The sequence below is a fragment of the Gekko japonicus genome, unplaced genomic scaffold (genome assembly GCF_001447785.1).
Source record: "Gekko japonicus isolate JY-2015 unplaced genomic scaffold, Gekko_japonicus_V1.1 scaffold3844, whole genome shotgun sequence".
NCBI lineage: Eukaryota > Metazoa > Chordata > Lepidosauria > Squamata > Gekkonidae > Gekko > Gekko japonicus.
In genome coordinates, this window is record NW_015169900.1 from 41,011 (window position 1) to 61,359 (window position 20,349).

General features: G+C 47.0%; 1 protein-coding gene across 1 annotated transcript in view; it reads left to right on the forward strand.

Moving 5' to 3' along the window:
* RABL3 (RAB, member of RAS oncogene family-like 3) overlaps positions 1-19,025 on the forward strand; it is a 28,456-nt gene extending 9,431 nt beyond the window's left edge. The window contains exons 4-8 of the mRNA XM_015417494.1: positions 3,592-3,706; positions 6,776-6,926; positions 8,018-8,089; positions 12,332-12,370; positions 17,215-19,025. Of these exons, the coding sequence (XP_015272980.1) occupies positions 3,592-3,706; positions 6,776-6,926; positions 8,018-8,089; positions 12,332-12,370; positions 17,215-17,280 (443 nt within the window). The 3' untranslated portion in view covers positions 17,281-19,025. The remainder of the gene's footprint in view (positions 1-3,591; positions 3,707-6,775; positions 6,927-8,017; positions 8,090-12,331; positions 12,371-17,214) is intronic.
* The last annotated feature ends 1,324 nt before the right edge of the window (positions 19,026-20,349 follow it).

The following is a 20,349-nucleotide window of genomic DNA, read 5'->3' on the forward strand; positions in this document are numbered from 1 at the left end:
GCAGGAGCTAGAACTAGAGATGAGAGCTCACTCCATCATGCGGCACCCGGGTCTCGAACTGCTGAACTACCGACCTTCCACAGCCTGCAGTTCAGCGTCTTCCACAGCCTGCAGTTCAGCGTCTTAACCACTTGAGCCACCGCAGTTTCCTCTATGCCTTGTGGCTAATAGCCACTGGTGGACCTCTGCTCCATATACTTATCCAGTCCTCTCTTGAAGCTGTCTGTGCTTCTAACCACCATCACTTCCTGTGGCAGTGAATCCCACGTGTTAATTGCTCTTTGGGTGAAGAAGTCCTTCCTCTGATCTGTTCTAATCTTACCGCTCATTAATTTCATTGAGTGCCCACGAGTTCTTATATTATGAAAAGGACTTCTTTCTCTGCCTTCTCTATCCCATGCATAAATTTGTAAGCTTCTGCCATGTCACCCCTCAGTCTTCGTTTCTCCACGCTCAAGAGCCGTAACATCTTCAACCTTTCTTTGTCGGGAAGGTGTTCCACCCGCTTAATAGTTTTAGTTGCCCTTTCCTGCACCTTTTCCAAGACTAGAATATCTTTTTTTTTTAGGCTCCCTGTTTGTTTCCAGGCACAGTTGGAGGCGCTGGCGTGGACTTTTAAAGCCCTGTATGGTTTGGGATCTGAACGACTGCCTCCTCCTTTATGAACCTACCCAACCACTGTGGGTCCTCTTCAGAGGGCAGGCCACAGGGAGGGGAAAACAAACCTGACCCAAAAACTGGAGTCAAGAACCACAAGGGTAAGGGGGAAAAGCCTCATAAAGGGCCAATATTAAAAACCTAGCTGAACCTTATAATATAAAAAAATACATGTATTTATTAGAAAGACAGTTAAAAACGTATAAGGGCCCAATGAAAGCCTGGTTAAAAAGTAAAGGTGGCCTAAACACAAGTGCCAATACCAGTGACCTGAGACGTTTCTGTTTTTAACTGTCTTTCTAATAAATACATGTATTTTTTTATATTATAAGGTTCAGCTAGGTTTTTAATACTGGCCCTTTATTAGACTTCTTTCTTACCCTTGTGGTTCTTGCGTCCTCTTCAGAGGGCCTGTTTCGAGCGCCCCCACCTTCTGAGGTGAGGTGGGTGGCAACCAAGTGAGGGCCTTCTCGGCAGTGGCACCCAAAGTTTGGAACTCTCTCTCCGCGGAGATTCGCCTGTCCCCTTCTGTTGCCGTCCTCATTCCCCCCCGCCGCCCACCCGCTTGGATTTCCCTCAGCGATCCCTCCTTCCTCCCCGGCATTTTAAACGGTCGTTTTGATCTTTCGCACTTATCTTAAGCTCTGGTTCTAACTTGTTTTAACAGCTTTTCTCAGGTGAGGTTTCGGTTTGTACGTTTCAGTCAATTCGCTGCCTCGGTGGCCCTACAGGGCCCGAGAGGCGAGCTGAAAAACTTGTTAAAAATAAAATAATAATACGTGGTAATAATATGTCACAAGTGCTGTATGTTATCCAGGCGCATGGGTCATTTTGTAGAAAAAGAAGTGCAGGAGCTCATTAGCATAAGTAATTTGCATATGCCACGCCCCCTGGCATCACCGGAAGTGTGTCAGAAGGCAACACCCACCGCTCAGGCTCCACTGGACTGTTTTGGATTGCTAGCTATTGGGGGGGGGGGAATGTGCAGATCTGTCCTCACAGAGGAGGGAGAGCTTGTACCTGAATAAAACCAGATGTGTCCTCGTTGAGAAAAGAACACACCGCTTGTCCAGTGGACTTAAAGGCTGGGCCACGTGTTCCAAAGGAGCCTTTTGGCTGAGGCCCTCAAGTACCTCGGTCTCCTGGCAGACCAGTCCCGCTCCGCACGTCTGAGGCTGCCGACTGGCTCGCCTTGCCCTTCCTCCCCCGCATCACGGCCAGACACCAGCTACTTTTCTCGTTTTCCTGCTGTACGATTCGGAGATAAAGCATTGCTTGTAGTGTGAACCTTTATTTTGCTAGAAATTAAACAAACTACATAAACCGTTTTTATAACATTAAAGAAGGTTCCGCTGCTTTGTGTGCAATGGCCCTGGGGGCTCACGGGGTTCAGCCTGGGACTCCTCGACAGCATGGTATAGCCCAGTCCCGTCAGATTTCAGAAACTTAGCAGGGTCGGTACTTGGAAGGGAGACCCATTCAAGGCCCTTCCCCCGCATCGAGGCCAGACACCAGCTCCTTTTCTTGTTTTCCTGCTGTACGATTCTGAGATAACACGTTGCTTGTAGAGTGAACCTTTATCTTGCTAGAAATTAAACAAACTATATAAGCCGTTTTTATAAAATCAAAGCAGTGTCCGCTCCTTTGTGAGCAACGGCCCTGGGGGCCCACGGGGTTCATCCTGGGACTCCTCGACAGCGTGGTATAGCCCCATCTCGTCAGATTTCAGAAACTTAGCAGGGTCGGTACTTGGAAGTGAGACCACCCAAGAAGACTCTGCAGAGGAAGGCGCTGGGAAACTACCTCTGCTTCTCCCTTCCCTTGAAAGCCCCTTGCTGGGATCACCATCAGCCAGTTGCAACTTGACGGCACATGCATCCTCGTAAAACCCTGTTGGACAGTGTAGGGGCTTTCTCTGGCACGTTTGTACCGCTTCCACCCTGACATTCCCCTGCAACACAAAACTGAGTTCTGTCAGTTCACATGAATAAGTGTCAGCTGAGCCTCTGGTGTTGCTGCCATGGCTGGTGGGGGAGATGTTGGTCTGCTTCTGTCCTGGAATCTTAAGTTTCGTTTCTTCTTATGCTCTTCTTATCTATGTAGCCTCAGCTAGTGACCTTGGTACCTTGTTACTGCTTTCCCCTGATTGGACCTGGGTCGTCAGGGGGGCCCCTTTGAATTCTGTTTAACTCCCCGCTGGCGCGTTTTCCGGTAGTTCTAACACAGAATGTACTCAATAAACTTTACTTTTTTGAATGAAAGTTGTTGGGAACTGATTGCTGTGGGACTCTGACAATAAGCTGCACTAGTAGGAGGGAGAGTGAACAGAAACGAATGTCAGTTCAGAAATTGATCTTGCAAATGCGTTTTGCCTTCTGACAAGTCACATGTCTGTCACCACTGCAACGGCACGCAGATAAACCCCGTGCCTGGAGTCCTTTGCGATGTGCTCACGTTTCTTTCCCTTTGGATCGCTCCCCTCCACCCCACATTCATTCATTTATTCATTCGTTCGGCTTATAGACCACCCTCCCCCGTGAAACAAGGCTCAGGGCAGTGTACAACAACTGTATGAATACATTCATATCAATTAAACAGTTAAAACAGTAACAATAAATAAGTAGACAATATAATTAACACCAGAGAGCTGTGAAATGAGCTCCTTTTGCAAGTAAAGGCTCAGGGCAGTGTACAACAACTGTAGACAATGAAATGAGCTGTGAAATGAGCTCCTTTTGCAAGTCCTTTTGTTTCCTAAAGCAATGCGGTGCTTGGGGGCTGCTGTCAGAGAACGCAAGGCCAGAGCGGACTGGGCACCCTGAACGAGCTGTGTGGTTCTCAGGGCAGGATCCAAACCTCTTTCTTCTCCTGATCTGATTCTGGTGAAGTTTGGAAGACGTCCTTCAATAAACTCTTGTTCCTCTTCTTCCTTAGGCATCATCTTAGTACACGACTTAACCAACAAGAAGTCCTCCCAGAACTTGTATCGATGGTCTTTGGAAGCTCTGAACAGGGATGCGGCCCCCTCGGGAGTCCTGGTGACGAATGGGTGAGTGGGCAGAGATGCCGATCCGTCTTCACTTCTCTGGGTGGTATTTTAAGGACACCGACCATGGGATGAGAGACGCAGTGAGGTTACAGAAAGGGGAAAGAATTCTGTTCGTCTTGTGGGGTCATCACTCGCTGGAAGAGTTGCATACATTGTATGCAGAAGATCCCAGATTAAAGTTTGGGCAGGGGCTGTGGCTCAGTAGTAAAACATACCTGCTTGCTATGCAGAAGGTCCCAGGTTCAACCCCCAGCATCTCCAGTTTAAGAAGGATCAGGAAGTAGGGGATGGGAAAGACCTCCGCCTGAAACCCTGGAGAGCTGCTACCAGTCTGAGTAGTCAGTATGGACCTTGATAGCCTGAAGGTCTGGCTCAGTGTAACACACAGCTTCATGTATTCATATAAATCCCCAGCTTTGGCAGATAAAGTATCTCACATATAGCAAGGCTGGAAGAGATTTCCTCAGAGAGTCACTGCCAGTCCGGGTGGACGTTTCTGGGCTCGATGGGCCCCGCATAAGGCTGTTTCTTAGGGCTCACTGCAGAGTGGGGCCTCGTTTGTGTGTTACATTGTCTGTAGCACACGCTCCACCTCCCTCCACACCATAGGCTGCATGTGTCAGCGTGAGAACCTCTTCCAAGGAGTTCATAGCGTATATTCCGTGCAGGAGTAATGGCTACGAGTGTGGAAGGTCCCTTCAGGTTGCAGCCAACTTACGGAAACCGCATCAGGTTGTCAAGGCAAGAGACATTCAGAGGTGGTTTGCCGTTGCCTGCCTCTGCATAGCTGTCCTGGGTTTCCTTGGTGGTCTCCCATCCAAACACTAACCAGGGCTGACCTTGCTTGATTTCCAAGATCTGATGAGATCAGGCTAGCCCGGACTAGGGGTGGGCACAAACGGGCTCACGAGCCAAAATCTGGCCCGAACTCGGGCCGGTTCGATGCTCGGGAACCAATGTTCGGCAGCCATTTAACCCTTCGGTTTTGCTCCTTGTCCCCCTTCAAGGGGAGGGAGCAAAGCTGAAGGGTTAAATGGCTCACGGCCATGTAAACCTAACAGCTCAGTGGGTTCACTAAATAATGCTACATAAAGAGGAATGGTTGGAGGGGGAACCGAACTTGCCAGACCAGTTCAGACAGGACCCATTTGGGTCGGTTCGGGGTTTGGTTCATGGGCCTCACCAAACCGCCCTTTTTTTAGGTTCTTGCCCATTCCTAGCCTGGACCATCCACATCAGGGCAGAGTGGTACTAGATGCAGGTTACGTTCAAGTTTACAAACAAAGGGAAGAGGCAGCCATAGTGTTTCTGTTGGCATGGGATTGCCTTCCCCTCTGCCCAGGTAAGGCGATAAGGTTGTCAGCCTTCTCTGCTTAAGAACGTAAGAGAGAAGCCAATGTTGGATCAGGCCAATGGCCCATCTAGTCCAACACTCTGTCACACAGTGACCAAAAATACCAGGTGCCATCAGGAGGTCCACCAGTGGGGCCAGGACATTAGAAGCCCTCCCACTGTTCCCCCCCCCCCAAGTACCAAGAATACAGAGCATCACTCGCCCCAGCCTGAAAGTTCCTATCTCTACCTTGTGGCTCATAGCCCCTGATGGACCTCTGCTCTATATGCTTATCCAATCCCCTCTTGAAGCTGTCCATGCGTGTAGCCGCCGCCACCTCCTGTGGCAGTGAATTCCAAGTGTTAATCCCTCTTTGGGTGAAGAAGGAATTCCTTTTATCTGTTCTAACCCGACCACTCAGCAATTACATTGAGTGCCCAATGCTTGCTGGATTCAGTGAACAAAAGGCCATTAAGTATCGATTATCTGTCTTTAGCTGTCTGGGCACTTTGGTAGCTGAAGAAGCTTGCTCTCTTGTGCTTGTCATTCAATCCATAGTCCTTGTTTCTCATGGGCTGATGGTGTTTGAGAGATGCTGAAGATGAAATCAAGCCGACCACAGAGGAAAGTCCTCCACCCTCCTAAGTGGGTGGTAAATGGCAGTGGTTCCTAAGAAATACTACCATGGGGGAGGGTATTGGGGTTCAGTTTGATCAGAAAGATGGTCTTTTCTTTCTTTCTTTTTTTGGTGAACCTGTCTAAAGATAGTCATAGATAGTCGACTAAGGGGGAACACGATAGAGGTTTATAAAACCTCTATCTCCAAATACTAGAACTCCCTCTCTCCAGATACTAGAAGTCGAGGGAATTCAGTGAAGCTGATGGGCCGCAGGTTCAGGACAGACAAAAGGAAATACCACTTTACACAGAGAGTGATGGAGTGATGAAAATGTGGGGTTCGCTGCCAGAGGATGCAGTGATGGCCACAGGAATAAAGAGCTTGAAAAGGGGGATTAGATAGATTCATGGAGGATAAGTCTATCAGTGGCTACTAGCCATCCTAACAAAACTGTTGGCTCCTTCCTCTTATAACTTTAGCTCCAAACTAGTATCCTTTAAATTTTATTTTACTACCTAGCAGTTCGAAAGCAAGAAATTGCAAGTAGATAAATAGGTACCACTTCGGTGGGAAGGTAACAGCGTTCCGTGTGCCTTGGTGTTTAGTCATGCCGGCCACATGACCACAGAAACGTCTTCGGTCAGCGCTGGCTCTTCGGCTTTGAAACGGAGATGAGCACCGCAACCCTAGAGTCGGACTTGACTGGCTTTCGAGCAAGGGAACCTTTACCTTTACCTTTATCCCTCCTTTGGATTTTTAAACACAGCACGGCATTCTATACTTAGCCCCCTCCCCTGTTTTCACTTCCCAGCAAGGTATGTTAGGCATAGAAGGCCCAAGATCACCCAGTGAGCTCCGTGGCCGAGTGAGGATTTGAACCCAGAGCTCTCCAATTCAGTCTGACAGTCCTCCACACCACCAGCCTGCCTTTCTTCTCATATGCTGGTCTGTGCTTTCTCTGTGTTTCCTCAGTGCATAATCCTGCTTCCAAAAAGCAGTGTTTGCACACTTCAGTAGTTTGTTTTCAAATGCTCCCCCCACCCGTGATGTTAGCGGTTTCGGGATTCTGTTGAGGCTCCCCTTTGCCGACAGCCACGTCCGTCCTTTTATCGCACAGAGATTACGACCGGGAGCAGTTTGCTGATAACCAGATCCCGCTACTTGTCATTGGAACCAAACTGGACCAGATCCCCGAGGCAAAACGCAATGACGTCTTGACCAGAACGGCCTTCCTCGCTGAGGATTTCAGCGCAGAAGAAATTAACCTGGTCGGTACCTTTTGTTTGTCGATCTGGGTGCAGTCTTTTAATTGTGCAGAGAGACCTTTCCCGGGAAGCAGAGTTGACTGAGTGGAGTCCTGTTGCCACACACGTTCTCCCTGAAGGTCCTCAGCAGTGTTGTGGAAAAGAGGCCCCACCTCCCGGGGCCTGGGCATGAGGGAGAGGGGACAACCAGCAGTTTGAGCAGCAGTTTTAGGCTTCCTTGTGTGACACACTGTCTCTGTGTCAAGAAAGCCTGGTGGAATAACCACTGGCTCCATGGAACACTGGAAGTACCCATACGAAATGCACCCTCTTGGCAGGCATACCAGGAAAGCAGGAAAAACAGCAGCGGAGCAAAACAGTTTATTCTCAGTTGGTCCATTAACAGCAAGGGTTTTCTCGTCTTAGAGGAAACCCTTCTTCTCTCTGGCCTTCCTTTGCCTTGCTTCAGTCCTCTTGCTTCTATCCAGAACTTCGGTGCCAAAATAATTCACCTCTCAGAGCCCAAATCGCAGCACTGGCTTCCCATCCCCTTCTGGACATAAGAGAAGCCAATGTGGGATCAGGCCAGATGGACCATCCAGTTGGACACTCTGTGTCACACAGTGGCCAAAAATACCAGGTGCCATCAGGAGGTCTGGCAGTGGGGGCCAGGGCATTAGAAGCCCCTCCCACTGTGCCCCCCCCAGCACCAAGAATACAGAGCATCACTTGCCCCAGACTGAGAGTTCCATCTATACCTTGTGGCTAATAGCCACTGATGGACCTCTGCTCCATATATTTATCCTTGCATCCAATACACATTCCATCTCCTTGCCCTTCCTGGGCTTGCTCTGCCCGGTTTTTCCTCATTTCCTGGTATGCCTACCAAGAGGGTACATTTCGTATGGATACTTCCAGTGTTCCATGCAGCCAGTGGCTATTCCACCAGGCTTTTGGACATAGAAGTGTTGCCCGGGTGGGAAAATTCTCATGTGAAGCTGACCTGATCCGCAGCCATGCACCAGTGTGTACACCCAGGCCCTTGTGCCTGAGAAGTGCTTGGAGACTGCGGTTCCCATGAATACCAAAGCAAAGAGGCCTTTTGTGCGTTTCAGGACTGCACCAACCCTCGCTACTTGGCGGCCGGCTCCTCCAACGCTGTCAAGCTCAGTAGATTCTTTGATAAGGTGAGTAATTCAGTTAAGTGTCTTGTAAGTTTCTCTTCTGCTTTCAAATACAAGTCTGGGCCTTCGAACTGTAGATGTTGACTTGGGTATTGCACGGGCTGCTGGAATCCCAATTGTGTATGCTCAGCTGGCTGGGATTTGACAAGGTGAGGAATGCCAGACTTAGGCAACCAGCCACGGGCCTAAATCAGAGACACACACACACACACACCCCCGGGGAGCCTGCGGGAACCTTTGGGATTCCGACACGGGGTGGTGGATGCAGACACAAAATGGCTGCCACATGCACACCATGTGGTTGGGAGTAAGGTTATGCATAATTCTAATATTAACTCATTCACATTTCAAGCAGAATCTGCATTTCACAGGATGCCCTATAAAATGACAGCAGCACATGTGAAAGGGATCTGGGTGTTCTGGTTGATCACAGGCTAAACATGAGCCTGCAGTGCAATGTGACTGCGAAGAAAGCTAATGCAATCTTAGGATGCATTAACAGAAGCATTGTGTCCAGATCACGGGAGGTGGTCGTTCCGCTCTATTCTGCTATGGTCAGGCCTCACCTCAAGCGGAGGCCGGACGACCATCTTTCGGCTATGGTCCTGCAGAGTGCAGGGGGTTGGACTAGATGACCTGCAAGGTCCCATCCAGCTCTAACAGTCTATGATTCTATGAACATGTTATTTAAAAATATTTCCTTGTCTACCCACAGCTTACCTTCAGTTACACAGTGAGGGCCCCTCTGCTGTGCTGGCAGCTACTGCCAAAGCAGCGTTTTTAAACACCTGCAGCCAATCTGATCTTTCGGGGCCAGTCAGACGGCCGGCCAGCAAAAGCCTCCTCCGGCCCTGCCCACTTTCTAAAAATGGGCCACTGGGAAAGGGGCTGGTGGGCACCAGGTTGGGGACCCCTGAGCTAGCTTTTCATGGGCAGGCATTCCAAACAAGCAGGGCAAGAGGTTATTAGACAAAGGGAGAACGAGGTGATTGGGGCGAGGGAGAAAGAAGAGACCAAGCAGGGCCAGAGAGAGATGCAGGAGAAACCAGGTGCGGAGCAAGAATGCGTATGAAGTGCTTTGTTATGCTGGCAGAGACTGGAGGTGGGCAAAAACAGGAGAATTACGGATATAGTACATTTACCAAGCAAAATATGATTACCGTTATATAGATACCAAATAAATTATCTCTCCTTATATATAATTGAATAGTGGGTGCCAAAGTTCTAATTCTAAAATGCACTCCCTTAGTGTATGGCTGATGGCACTGCTCCTCAGCATATATCGCCACCAATCAGAAGGCAAAGCCCGGGTCCCGCCCACACCACCATGGATACACCTCAAACCCCCCCCCCCCCCGCAAGGCATTTGGAATTTTCAGTTGCATAACATACCTCATAGGGGAGAGGAGAATGGGTAACAATGGTTACCACTCTCCAGGTGAGGGCTACAGATAACTCAAACATACAAATGCTCTTCAGGTAGCAGAGATCAGTCCCTCTGGAGAAAACAGTGGACTCTGTCATTAAACCCTGCTGAGGTCGCCACAGGAAACTGACACTGTTTGCCCAAAGCCAGAGCACTCTCCCAGAGCCTCTTTCTAGATCCCGTTGTATTTATTTCCGCAACGGGCATTATTTCTAGTAAATCTATAATGGAGCCTTTGAATATTTTTTTTACTATTAACTTAGACATACCAACGTAGATCTTTAAAAAGACACACCTTCATAGATTCATAACAGTAACCATGTCGAAACAGCGTCAGTCTGGCTTACAGTACGTTTGTCGTTTGCAGACTTTAGTACATTCACGTACAATCCTCCAAAGTGTCTTTCTGAGTGGCTTCTGACAAAGACACTTGAGAGGATTGTATGTGAACGTACTGAAGTCTGCAAACGACAAGAGTACCATAAAGCAGACTGACGTCGTTCCTACGTGGTTATTATTATGAATCTATGGAGGTGTGTCTTTTTAAGACCTACGTTGGTATGTCTTTCTAAGATAATAGTAAAAAAATATTCAAAGGTCCCATTATAGATCTATAATTTATTTGGTATCTATATAACTATTCTCTACAGTAATCTTTTTTGCTTTGTATAGAGACTGAAGGCGGGCAGGCAGGAAGTTTCCCAGGTGTGCCAGTCTGACTAGTGACACTTCGGTCTGCTCTCAGGTTTTCAGAGAAAGCTCTGAGCATCTCCCGTGGTTAGGATTATGCAGCAGCACAGCATGCAGTGCTTTTTAATTGCCATCCCAGAAGCCTCAAGCTCTCCAACCCCCCCAAAAAGTGAAAACAAAGCCAGAGGTCCGTTCAGGGTCCAGACAACGTCCTCAGGCATTTTGTTTCCCGGTGTTTTTTTTTATTATTTCACTTATACAGAAGCTGTCCCTGTTATTAGTTTAGTTGGTTTTAATTTTGGAGATCTTTTAAAAAAATGCTTTCGGTTCTGAGAATAAGATGCATTGATATTTAGTCGTTAATGTTGGTTTGTAAAAGAGTTTGGGCGAGCAGGGCGGGTGATCATGTATGCAGACTTAGAAGAAGAGATTGGATTTATACCCCACCCTTCACTCAGAGTCTCAGAGGGGCTTACAAACCCCTTTCCCTTCCCCTCCCCACAACAGGCACCCTGTGAGGTAGGTGGGGATGAGAGAGCTCTTTCCATAACTGTCCTTGAGAGAACAGCTCTATGGCTTGCCCAAGTGAAGGAGTGGGGAATCAAACCCAGTTCTCCCAGATTAGAGTCCACGCACTTAACCACTACACCAAACTGGCTCTCTTAAAAGAATAAGGTAGATCTTCTTCCTCTTTCCAAAGGGAACCAGAAGTGGAGTGTTGCATGCATTATCTCTTGCCTTTTTGGATTCAAGAAGAGCAGTGACAGCATGCTGAGGGTGGGGGGAGAGCAAGTTAAGAACAACCGAAATACAGCCGTGATGTAATTACTCAGTGCAACTCTGTATAGTCAATTGTATTGTTTACCAAGCACATTCGTACAAATATATACATGCAAAAAGTATAACAGATAAATGTTTTAAATAAAGTACTCATGCCAAAGTTCAGTTCTAATTATTTCCTTATCAGGTTCTTCTCTGAAGTCTTCCAACGGGCCAGCTGTAACTTGCAGCAAAGAACTTTACACTGAGACAGATTGAAGTTGTGTAATAGAATTCTGCAAACCAATTTGACAAGATTGGTTTGACTGCCAGGTTTGCCTTGAGAAAGGACGGAAACGGGGATCTTTAGCTGGCCCGTTGGAAGCCTGGACAGTTGCGATGCTTGGACTAAACACACACGAGAAGAAACCGATAAGGAGATAATTAGAACCGAACTTTGGCCTGATACTTTACTTATTTAAAACATTTATCTGTTATACTTGTTGCATGTAAATGTTTGTATGAATATGCTTGGTAAAGAGTATAATTGACTATACAGTGTTTCACTGAGTAATTATATCACGGTCGTATTTTGGTTGTTCTTAACGGCTTTCCTTGTGATCTCTCGTATGTTGCTATCTATCGGGGGAGAGAACAAGGCAGAGTAAAAAAGGGGTCTGAAGAGGGATGACTCAGGGCTACCAGATGGCCAACGGGGAGGCAGAGACCAGAGCCATCCTGGTTTGAGACTCCTTGCAACTGATAGCCCTTCTGGACTACCATTGGCTTCCCTTCTACAGTATGGACCGCAATGACATGTGAACCCTCCTGCGCAGACCAGCCATGCTGGGAAACTGCGCCACATGAAAAGTACACTTATTAAACCGCTTGGTTTCTGACAAAATCTACCCTATCACGTCTTTCGTTAAAGTACCTAAAAGGCATTGCCCACATCCAATGCTCCCTCTAAGCTATGGAGTCCTGTGAGCAAAAATTCTACTTAGTGAACTACTGGCATTTAAGTTGTGAGCAGGTGATTTGGCTACTGCATAAAATTCCTTTGCTCTGGAGCCCTCCTTCCTGAGCTAAGACGAAAAGGAGTGAGCAGGAGGCTAGAAAACTGTGAGCTAGCTCACACTTAGAGGGAACACTGCCCACATCTATGCTCCCGAGGTTTATTCTGGGAATGGCTCTTGGCCAGGTGGGATAAAAATTCCTTCTGGTTTTGGAAACTAAGTCTGCAGACTTAGAAGGTTGAGCTGCTCGGGAAGCCAGAGCTGGAGCTTTGAGAATGAGGTTTCCAAACACCTGGCAAGACGCAGAAGAGTAATCGTACCTGCTCAGCTTTCCTTTCTAATATATTGTTTCAGGTTATAGAGAAGAGATACTTTTCACGAGATGGGAACCAGGTATGTATGTGTTCTTCTGTTTCTACATTTCTTGAGCCACGCTAGCTGTAAGTTGACCCTGCATTTATAAGCCCTTCAAAGATCGTTCCTTCGTTTACTTTAAATTATATTTTGTTCATAGCCTTTCCTTTTCATCATTCGTGGCTAAAATCCTAAAGACAACCCTTAGCTCTCATAGGTGAGGTTGCCAGGCAGTGCCATTTGAAAAGAGCAGGCGCCCTGAACAGCTGCCCTGCAAGCCGCGAATTCGCCGTTTGCAGGGCTCAGCAGCGGTCAGCCCCTGGTTGAAGAGTGGGCGCCACTCATGCCAGTCCTGCAAGTGGCGAGTTCATGGGACCAGCATCCCTACTCAGCAGGCCAGGGCTACAATTGGCTGGAGGTGTCCCACCATAATCGGGCAGATGAGAACCCTCGCCATAGCCCTCCCTCATGTGGCTGCTTGTATCTTCTGTCCTGGCCAGACACCATCCAAGGAAATGCCGCTTATTCTGCGTTGATGATTGCTGGTAAAACAATACCTTTAATGAGATTATGAGTGCGGAAAGCCATGGTAACAGCTTAAAACCTGAACGCTGGCCAAAGGAGAAAAGAAAGGGAGGAAGATGTGGAAACGCTAATGTAATTGACTGCAATTGCAAAATTCACTCTTGGGACGTAGCCTGCGACATTCCTAGTATACAGGATCAAGCTGGACAGTTGCCTGTGGCACTAAAAAAAAGAGAACGTAGACAGAAAGGTTGCCGGTCCCTCCTGGCAACTGGTGGGGGATGGGGGGGGATTTATTGGGAGCAGGAGGGAGGCTCTACCGAGGTGCAGCAACATGCCTACGTCGCTACTGCCTACGTGACCTGACCATAACATCTGGGACGTCGGGGTGACGCTCTGGTATTCTGGCAAAAACTCTATGGTAAATTTGGCTTCTACCATAGAGTTTTTGCCCAAATACCAGACCATCACCCCGACGTCTTGGAAGTGTTGACGTTACTTCCCGGTCACGTGGGCAGTGACATGCGTCACTGCACCTCAGCGAAACCTCCTTTTTCAGCATACGTTCCCCCCGCCGGTCAGCTGATGGGCGGCTGGGTGGTAGGGCCCGTCAGTGGGAGACACCCCCCACCTCTACCGGGGGGTGTCTGTAAACCCTAAAAGAAGGCCATCAAAGCCTTGGGCAGGGGTCTCTCCCAGTCCTGCTGTCTGAATGTTAAGCCTGTAACCTCTGGAAACGCAAAGCATTAAGACAGGACAGATTGAGGCAATTTTTTCCCCCAAGGGTTAGCATCCCGGTATGTAAGAAGTTTGGATTTGAATCCGCAGCCAGAAGAGCACAAGTTACAAGCCACTGCCGTGCCTAAACCACTGCACTGCAGCAGCCGATGACCCTGGTCCTGCCCTTCTCAGTCCCTGCAGACAGTAAGCCACTGAGCATTTACATGCGAGAGAAAGTCTAACCAGATAGGCTCTGCTCTCCTGTTTGTTTCTTTGCAGTTCCTTCTGGCTTTCTGCAAGGAGGCTCCTGAATCCTCTGTCTCCTTTATTTATAATTTTAAAATGTATTCAGTTAAAGAAAAAGTTGGATGCAAACCCTTTACAAATTCGTCTTCATTTCCATAAACGAATCATCTAAACCTTGTTAAGTTCAATTCAGCATGCGAGTCAGAGTAACATTCCGTTAATCAAACTTACCTAACTTTATACTGGGGGCTGCTGTGGCTTAGAGGTTAAGACACTGAGCTGCAGACCGGAAGGTCGGCAGTTTGAGACCTGAGTGCTGCGTGATGGAGTGAGCTCCCCATCTCTGGCCCCAGTTCCTGCCAACCTAGCAGTTCAAAAGCAAGAAATTGCTAGATAAATAGGTACCGCTTCGATTCCATTTACGCCCGAAGTAATGCTTCTGAGTATACTACCTAAAGACTTTGAAAAAAGCAACAGATATTTAATTATCTACTTTACTACAGCAGCAAGAATGCTATATGCCAAATACTGGAAGGCACAAGATGTACCAAAAAAGCAGGAATATATACAAAAACTGATGGAAACAGCAGAAAGTGATAAATGGACATTGTTGATAAGAGGATCCACAAACTATACATTCCAGAACACATGGAGGCGCTTCTATAATTGGTATAATAGTGCAAATGATTGTAACCTAAAAATGTAATCACTAGAGCAAAGTATAGGTTAGAATATTGAGATAGCAGGTACAGATGTTGGTTTTAAGATACAAAAATGTGAGCTCATAGAAAATAATGATACGTGATATTGTATTAGATAGAGAATATCTAAGAGGCAATTACTGGAAACTTAAACATTTGATACCCCCATTTGTGTTATATATGTGTATGTTCGGTTTGTCTGTTATGAAAAAACAAATGAAATTCTACCCTCTGAGGGCAGATTTAAAAAAAAAGATAAGTAGGTACCACTTCGGCGGGAAGGTAACAGTGTTCCATGCGCCTCAGCGTTTAGTCATGCCGGCCACATGACCACGGAGAAGTCTTCGGACAGCGCTGGCTCTTCAGCTTAGAAATGGAGATGAGAACCACCCCCTAGAGTCAGATTCGACTGGCTTTCGAGCAAGGGAAGCCTTTCCCTTTAACTTTATACCATGCAAGTTTAGTGAACGGTACGGAGTCCTTTCGTTTCTCCAGCCACTCGTCTTTGGCGTTATGTTCCTTTTCCGGTGTCTGGCAAAGACTATTCTTACAGAGGTTATGGCATTTAAAACAAATCCTTGAGTATCTGCGGAAAGGAGGTCTTCATGACTCAACAAGTCAGACTAGATTTGAGTCCAGCAGAACCTTAGAGAGAAACAACATTTTTGTCATATGAACTTTCAAGAGTCATATCTCCCTTCGTCAGCTTTGACTCAGAGGCTCGTACCTTGGAAACCTCCTTGGTCATAAGGGTGCCGCTGGACTTGAAGCTAGCTGTTCCTTTGCAGGCCAACACGTTCACCTTCAGAAACAACCTTTAGGGGAGAAAGGTAACTCTTGACCTGTCCTTGAGAAGAGGGGCGGTTCCAGAACTCTCCGTAGTCAGAGGCTGGCTGGCACATGGCTCCACTCGAGGTGATACCCGGGCCTTTGTAGCTTTGCTCTTCGTGCCTTTTTATTCGACCCCATACTGAAGGATGGCTGGAAGCCTCACGCAGGCGGATTTAATCTGGGGCGAGGAGAAACAGACTAACGCCCGTGGACCTCTTCTGCCCAGCTGCTGTTGCGAATGAGCCCCAATCAGAATGCCGTGGCTGGTCGAGGGGAGCATCAGCTGACAGAGAGGGTGGCGCATGGCTGAGCAGAACTAGCACGGGGAGAGTGTGGGCTGGGAGAGCAAGATTCAAGTCCAGTACTGCCTTAAAGACCAACAAGACTTCTAGGGCCTACGCTTTAGAGCAGGGCTCCCCAACCTCTATGAGCCTGTGGGATTCTGGCACAGCTCGGTGGGCACAGCCCCCAAACAGCAGCCATAAAATGGCCGCCGCAAGGAGGCCCATCCAGTCACAAAATGGCCGCAACCATTTACCTTCGACCACATGGTGAAGATCCTCGTGCAGCAGGGGCGGCCGCCATAGATCAATGTTTTCAAAAGTCCGCACAGTCAATCAGATCACCGATAGGTACCAAGAAGCTTGGCTGGGCGAAAGCCCCGTTTTCTAAAGACCCTTGGTGGACGCCAGGAGAGGTGTTGGTGGGCGCCGTGGGACCAACAGGGAGCTTGTTGGGGGGCCCTGATTTCGAGAGCCAAGGCTGGCTTCGTCACATCTGACTCTAGAAAAGTTACCCTCTGAAAATCTTGTTGGTCTTTAAGGTGCTGCAAGACTCAAATCTTGCTCTTCGGCCACAGACCAATACAGCTGACCCCTCTGAAACAGGCAGGAAGAATTAACAGATGTGAAAGTCAAGGCCGCTGTGTGTTTGGCATCAGTATAAAACAGAAGTCACCATTGGCCACAGGAATAAACAGTTTTAAAGGGGGATGAGATAAATTCATGGGGAATAAGTCTATAAGTGGCTGCTAGCCATGGTGGCTGAGGGGAACCTCCACGTTCAGAGGCACTAATCCTCTGAGTCCCAGAGCCAGGAGGCAACATCAGGGGCAGGCCTCAGCCTCTGTGCCCTGTTGTTGGCCGTCCAGAGGGACTGGTTGTCCATTGTGTGAGACAGGAAGCTGGACTAGATAGACCACTGGTCTGATTCAACAGTGCTCCTCTTATATTCTTAGGAAGGCCTTGGCCTCTGTGCCCTGTTGTTGGCCGTCCAGAGGAACTGGTTGGCCACTGAGTGAGGCAGGAAGCTGGACTAGATGGACCACTGGTCTGGTCTAGCAGGGCTCCTCTTATATTCTTAGGAAGGCTTCGGCCTCTGTGCCCTGCTGTTGGCCGTCCAGAGGAGCTGGTTGGCCACCATGTGAGACAGGAAGCTGATGGACCACTGGTCTGATTCAACAGGGCTCTTCTTATATTCTTAGGAAGGCCTTGGCCTCTGTGCCCTGTTGTTGGCCGTCCAGAGGGACTGGTTGTCCACTGTGTGAGACAGGATGCTGGACTAGATGGACAATTGGTCTGGTCCAGCAAGGCTCTTCCTATGTTCTTTTAATTGGCTACAAGCCACACAGTAGCTGAGGAGAACCTCCACATTCAGAGGCACTAAGCCTCTGAATCCCAGAGCCAGGAGGCAACATCTGGGGAAGGCCACGACCTCTACGCTCTCTTTACTTAGCGGTCCAGAGGAGCTGGTTGACCCCTGTGTGAGACAGGAAGCTGGACTAGGTGGACCTTCACTGGTCCGATCCAGCAGGGCTCTTCTGATGTTCTTACAGGCTCTCTCTTTTTCCCCTTTGAACAGATTCCTGGCTTCTCGGAGAGAAAGAGATTTGGAGGGGGCTTTGTGAAGAGCCTTCACTACGACTGATGATCTCTGGCTGCGAAGGGACTGTGGGGAAATAATTTATTTCACCTTTTAAGGACAGCATTCCTGTCTTTGCGGCCAATGCTTGGGCTAAGGCAAGTCAAGATTCTCCAGCACACCAGTGATCAAGGCTGGTCAAATAGAGGTGCTCATGGACGTAGACAGGAGGGCATATTCCCAGATCTCATTTGGAGACCAGGCACAGTTTTGGTCCTTTTGGGAACACGAGACATTTTTGACTGTCGTGCAAAAATCCCAGTACTGCACGCTCTCACGCAAAAGCGTAGCGTGTTTTTTTTTCCCCTCGCGACTTGAAAGATTTCTGAATCAACAGCCCCTCCTAGCGGAATGACCCTTCTGCGTCTAAAAACTAACCCAGGAGTCAAAGATTTCCATGGAATGAAAACAACATCATTCTAGTTTATTTTACCGTACTCCAGTTGAGGTTGTGCCACTAATTGTAAATGGGATCCTGTCTTAGAAATTGATTAATAAAGAATTGTTCAAAGATACATGAGGGAAGTGGGAAGATGTCTGGGGGAAATGGCAGGCTGAAAATCAGTTAAACAAGTATAAAGCCAACAGTCGTGATAGTCTGACCCACAATCAAACAGTCATAAGACTTACAAAGAATGCTGTTTATGTACTGCAATCTAAATCACTGCAACATGATACACAAATCAATAGAAAATCCTTGCGATACTTGTTTAACTGATTGAGGCTGAGAATCAGGCCCGTAGCTAATGTGGGGCCTGTAGGGCATGGCCCCCTAGCTTTTCTTCCAGGCTCCCTCCCCTGGGTTGGCCCCATAGTGAATTAATGTAATTAATTTTGGTTTGATTAGCTGCACCACACCCGAGGCCCCCTCCCAAAAAAAGCCCTAGCTACAGGGCTGCATCAACAGCAACGGCGAGGAGTGTTAGCAAGAACAACATCTCGCACGGCCCTCACTTGGTTGTCTGACTGCCACCATGCCATCCTAAGCAGAGTTACACCTTTCTAAGCCCATTAACTTCACTGGGCTTAGAAAGGTGTAACTCTGCTTAGGATGGAGACTGCCAGCTATTCAGTTTGCGCGCTCCTAAAACCCAAGAGTTCTGATTTTAAAACCTGTTTACTTTTTCAGCCTCGCTTTCTCTTTAGAGCATTACACAGTTAATGGTGACAACAAAGTACTCTTTGAAGTCCTTTGCAGTTGATCCAGAGGAGGAGCCGACAGGACAGTCAGTGTGTGGCTGGGCAAAAGCTGGAACTGCGGCTGAGAGAACGCAGTTTGGTGGCAGGGGATACCCTGCCCAGTTAATTAGGCCACTAGTTTTAACCGATGCGCATAAATGCAATATTTAAGTTTTTTAAAGAAGTTAAATTTAGAGAATTTTAAAAAGCAGCATACACTGTTCACATTTATCATTAACTAATGTTTTTCGATTTTATTATACATGTTTCATGTATACTTCCCTGGCATGAGAATCAATGGAACTCAGCCGGCTAATTTCTGCGTGATTAAAAAAAAAAATCGTAATACATTTATTAGCCAGGAGCAAAAAAAAGAAGTGAAACTTAATTCTGTGAGTTCAAGGGAGCTCCTTGGTTTCTGCACTCATAAATGAAGGGAACTGTCAGGAGCGCAGGGCTCTGTTGGGTAGAGGGAGAGAAAAAGGAGTCAGAATTCTTCTGGGTTTAGGCAGTCTCTTCCAGGAACCCAAGTTGGCTGGCACCCAAAGACCTACGTGTTACAGTTCATCAGATCAGCTAATTGTTAAAACCTATTAAAGCTTTTAAGTTCTATACTGGTACAGGAAATTTTGTAAAATAAAATCTTGCTAAGCTTGTGGAAGTGATGTAAAAGAAAATAATCTAGCTCCTAGATTTTTTGGGGGGGTGTCTTAGTCACGAAGGATTTATTAATGAAGGCAGATGAAAGTTCCTCTTGAGCCTATTAGGAGAATGGATGGACACTGATACTAGGCCTACAGGCTTCCTGCAATTTTAAAACAGCACAGGTGTCAGGAACAGGCGGCATCCTTGAAATGTAAACAATCAGCGATTACACAGTAAACATGAAAAATAAAAAAAACTGCAAAAAGATGCTAAGAAAAAATACATAACAATTTACTAATGAGCAACACAAGTATAACTGATAGTAATACACTAAGAATACCACTTAAGTAGTATTTACACAAATTCAAATGGTAAATCCTAAATTTTTTCAGACGTCCAACAGATAAGTTATCAACAATCCGACAGGTAAGTCTACAATTTCTCAATAATACAACAGATGCAGTGTTTACAAAAATCCCACAGGTAAAACCAGTATTTGTACAGGTAAGTTTTCAACAGTCCGACTGGTAAGTAGACAATACTTGAAATCCAACAGGTAAGTCTACACTGGAGACGAAGACTCTAGATCTTATAACTTCGTTTCGAATAGTCTTCCTCAGTAGAGGCTGATTAGGGAACTCTTAAAGGACTCATCAATGTTTCCAAGGTAAACAACAGCAGCAAAACAGCTTTCCAGTTTATCAGGAGAAATATATTAATAGGGCAGCCAGTCAATATTCAAAGAGGAAAAACCTTCAAAGTCTTATGTTGCTGGTATGCCTCATTAATTAGTAAATTATTATATATTTTTCTTAGTGTCTTTTTGCACAGTTTTTTTTTTTAATCTTTTCAGGCATCCTTGAAATGCACAGGGAAGGCAGTATGAAACATGGTCAGAAAAGCCCTGTGTTTCACATGACTCTTCCTTCTTGCTGTGTCCCTTGAAAGTATGGAAATCTGGAGATCCTCCAGACTGTCATTCTCTGTAGAAGGGAGGAGGAGAATCAATGAAAATTAAAGTCCATTCTGTGTAGATGCGGGATTGCAATCTGATGGGTTTTTTTTAAAAACACATCTTTTTTACCTCTAAAATGCTGACGCTCGACTGGGCATCAGCAAAGAAACACCTAGAAATTCATTGCTTCCCAAACTGCACTCTGCCGTACCTTGCTGTCAAAAGGCATTTCTTCTGTTTTGCCACAAGATACCTTCTGTTATTGGGGAATTTAAAAAATCTTTAGATTTGTGGGA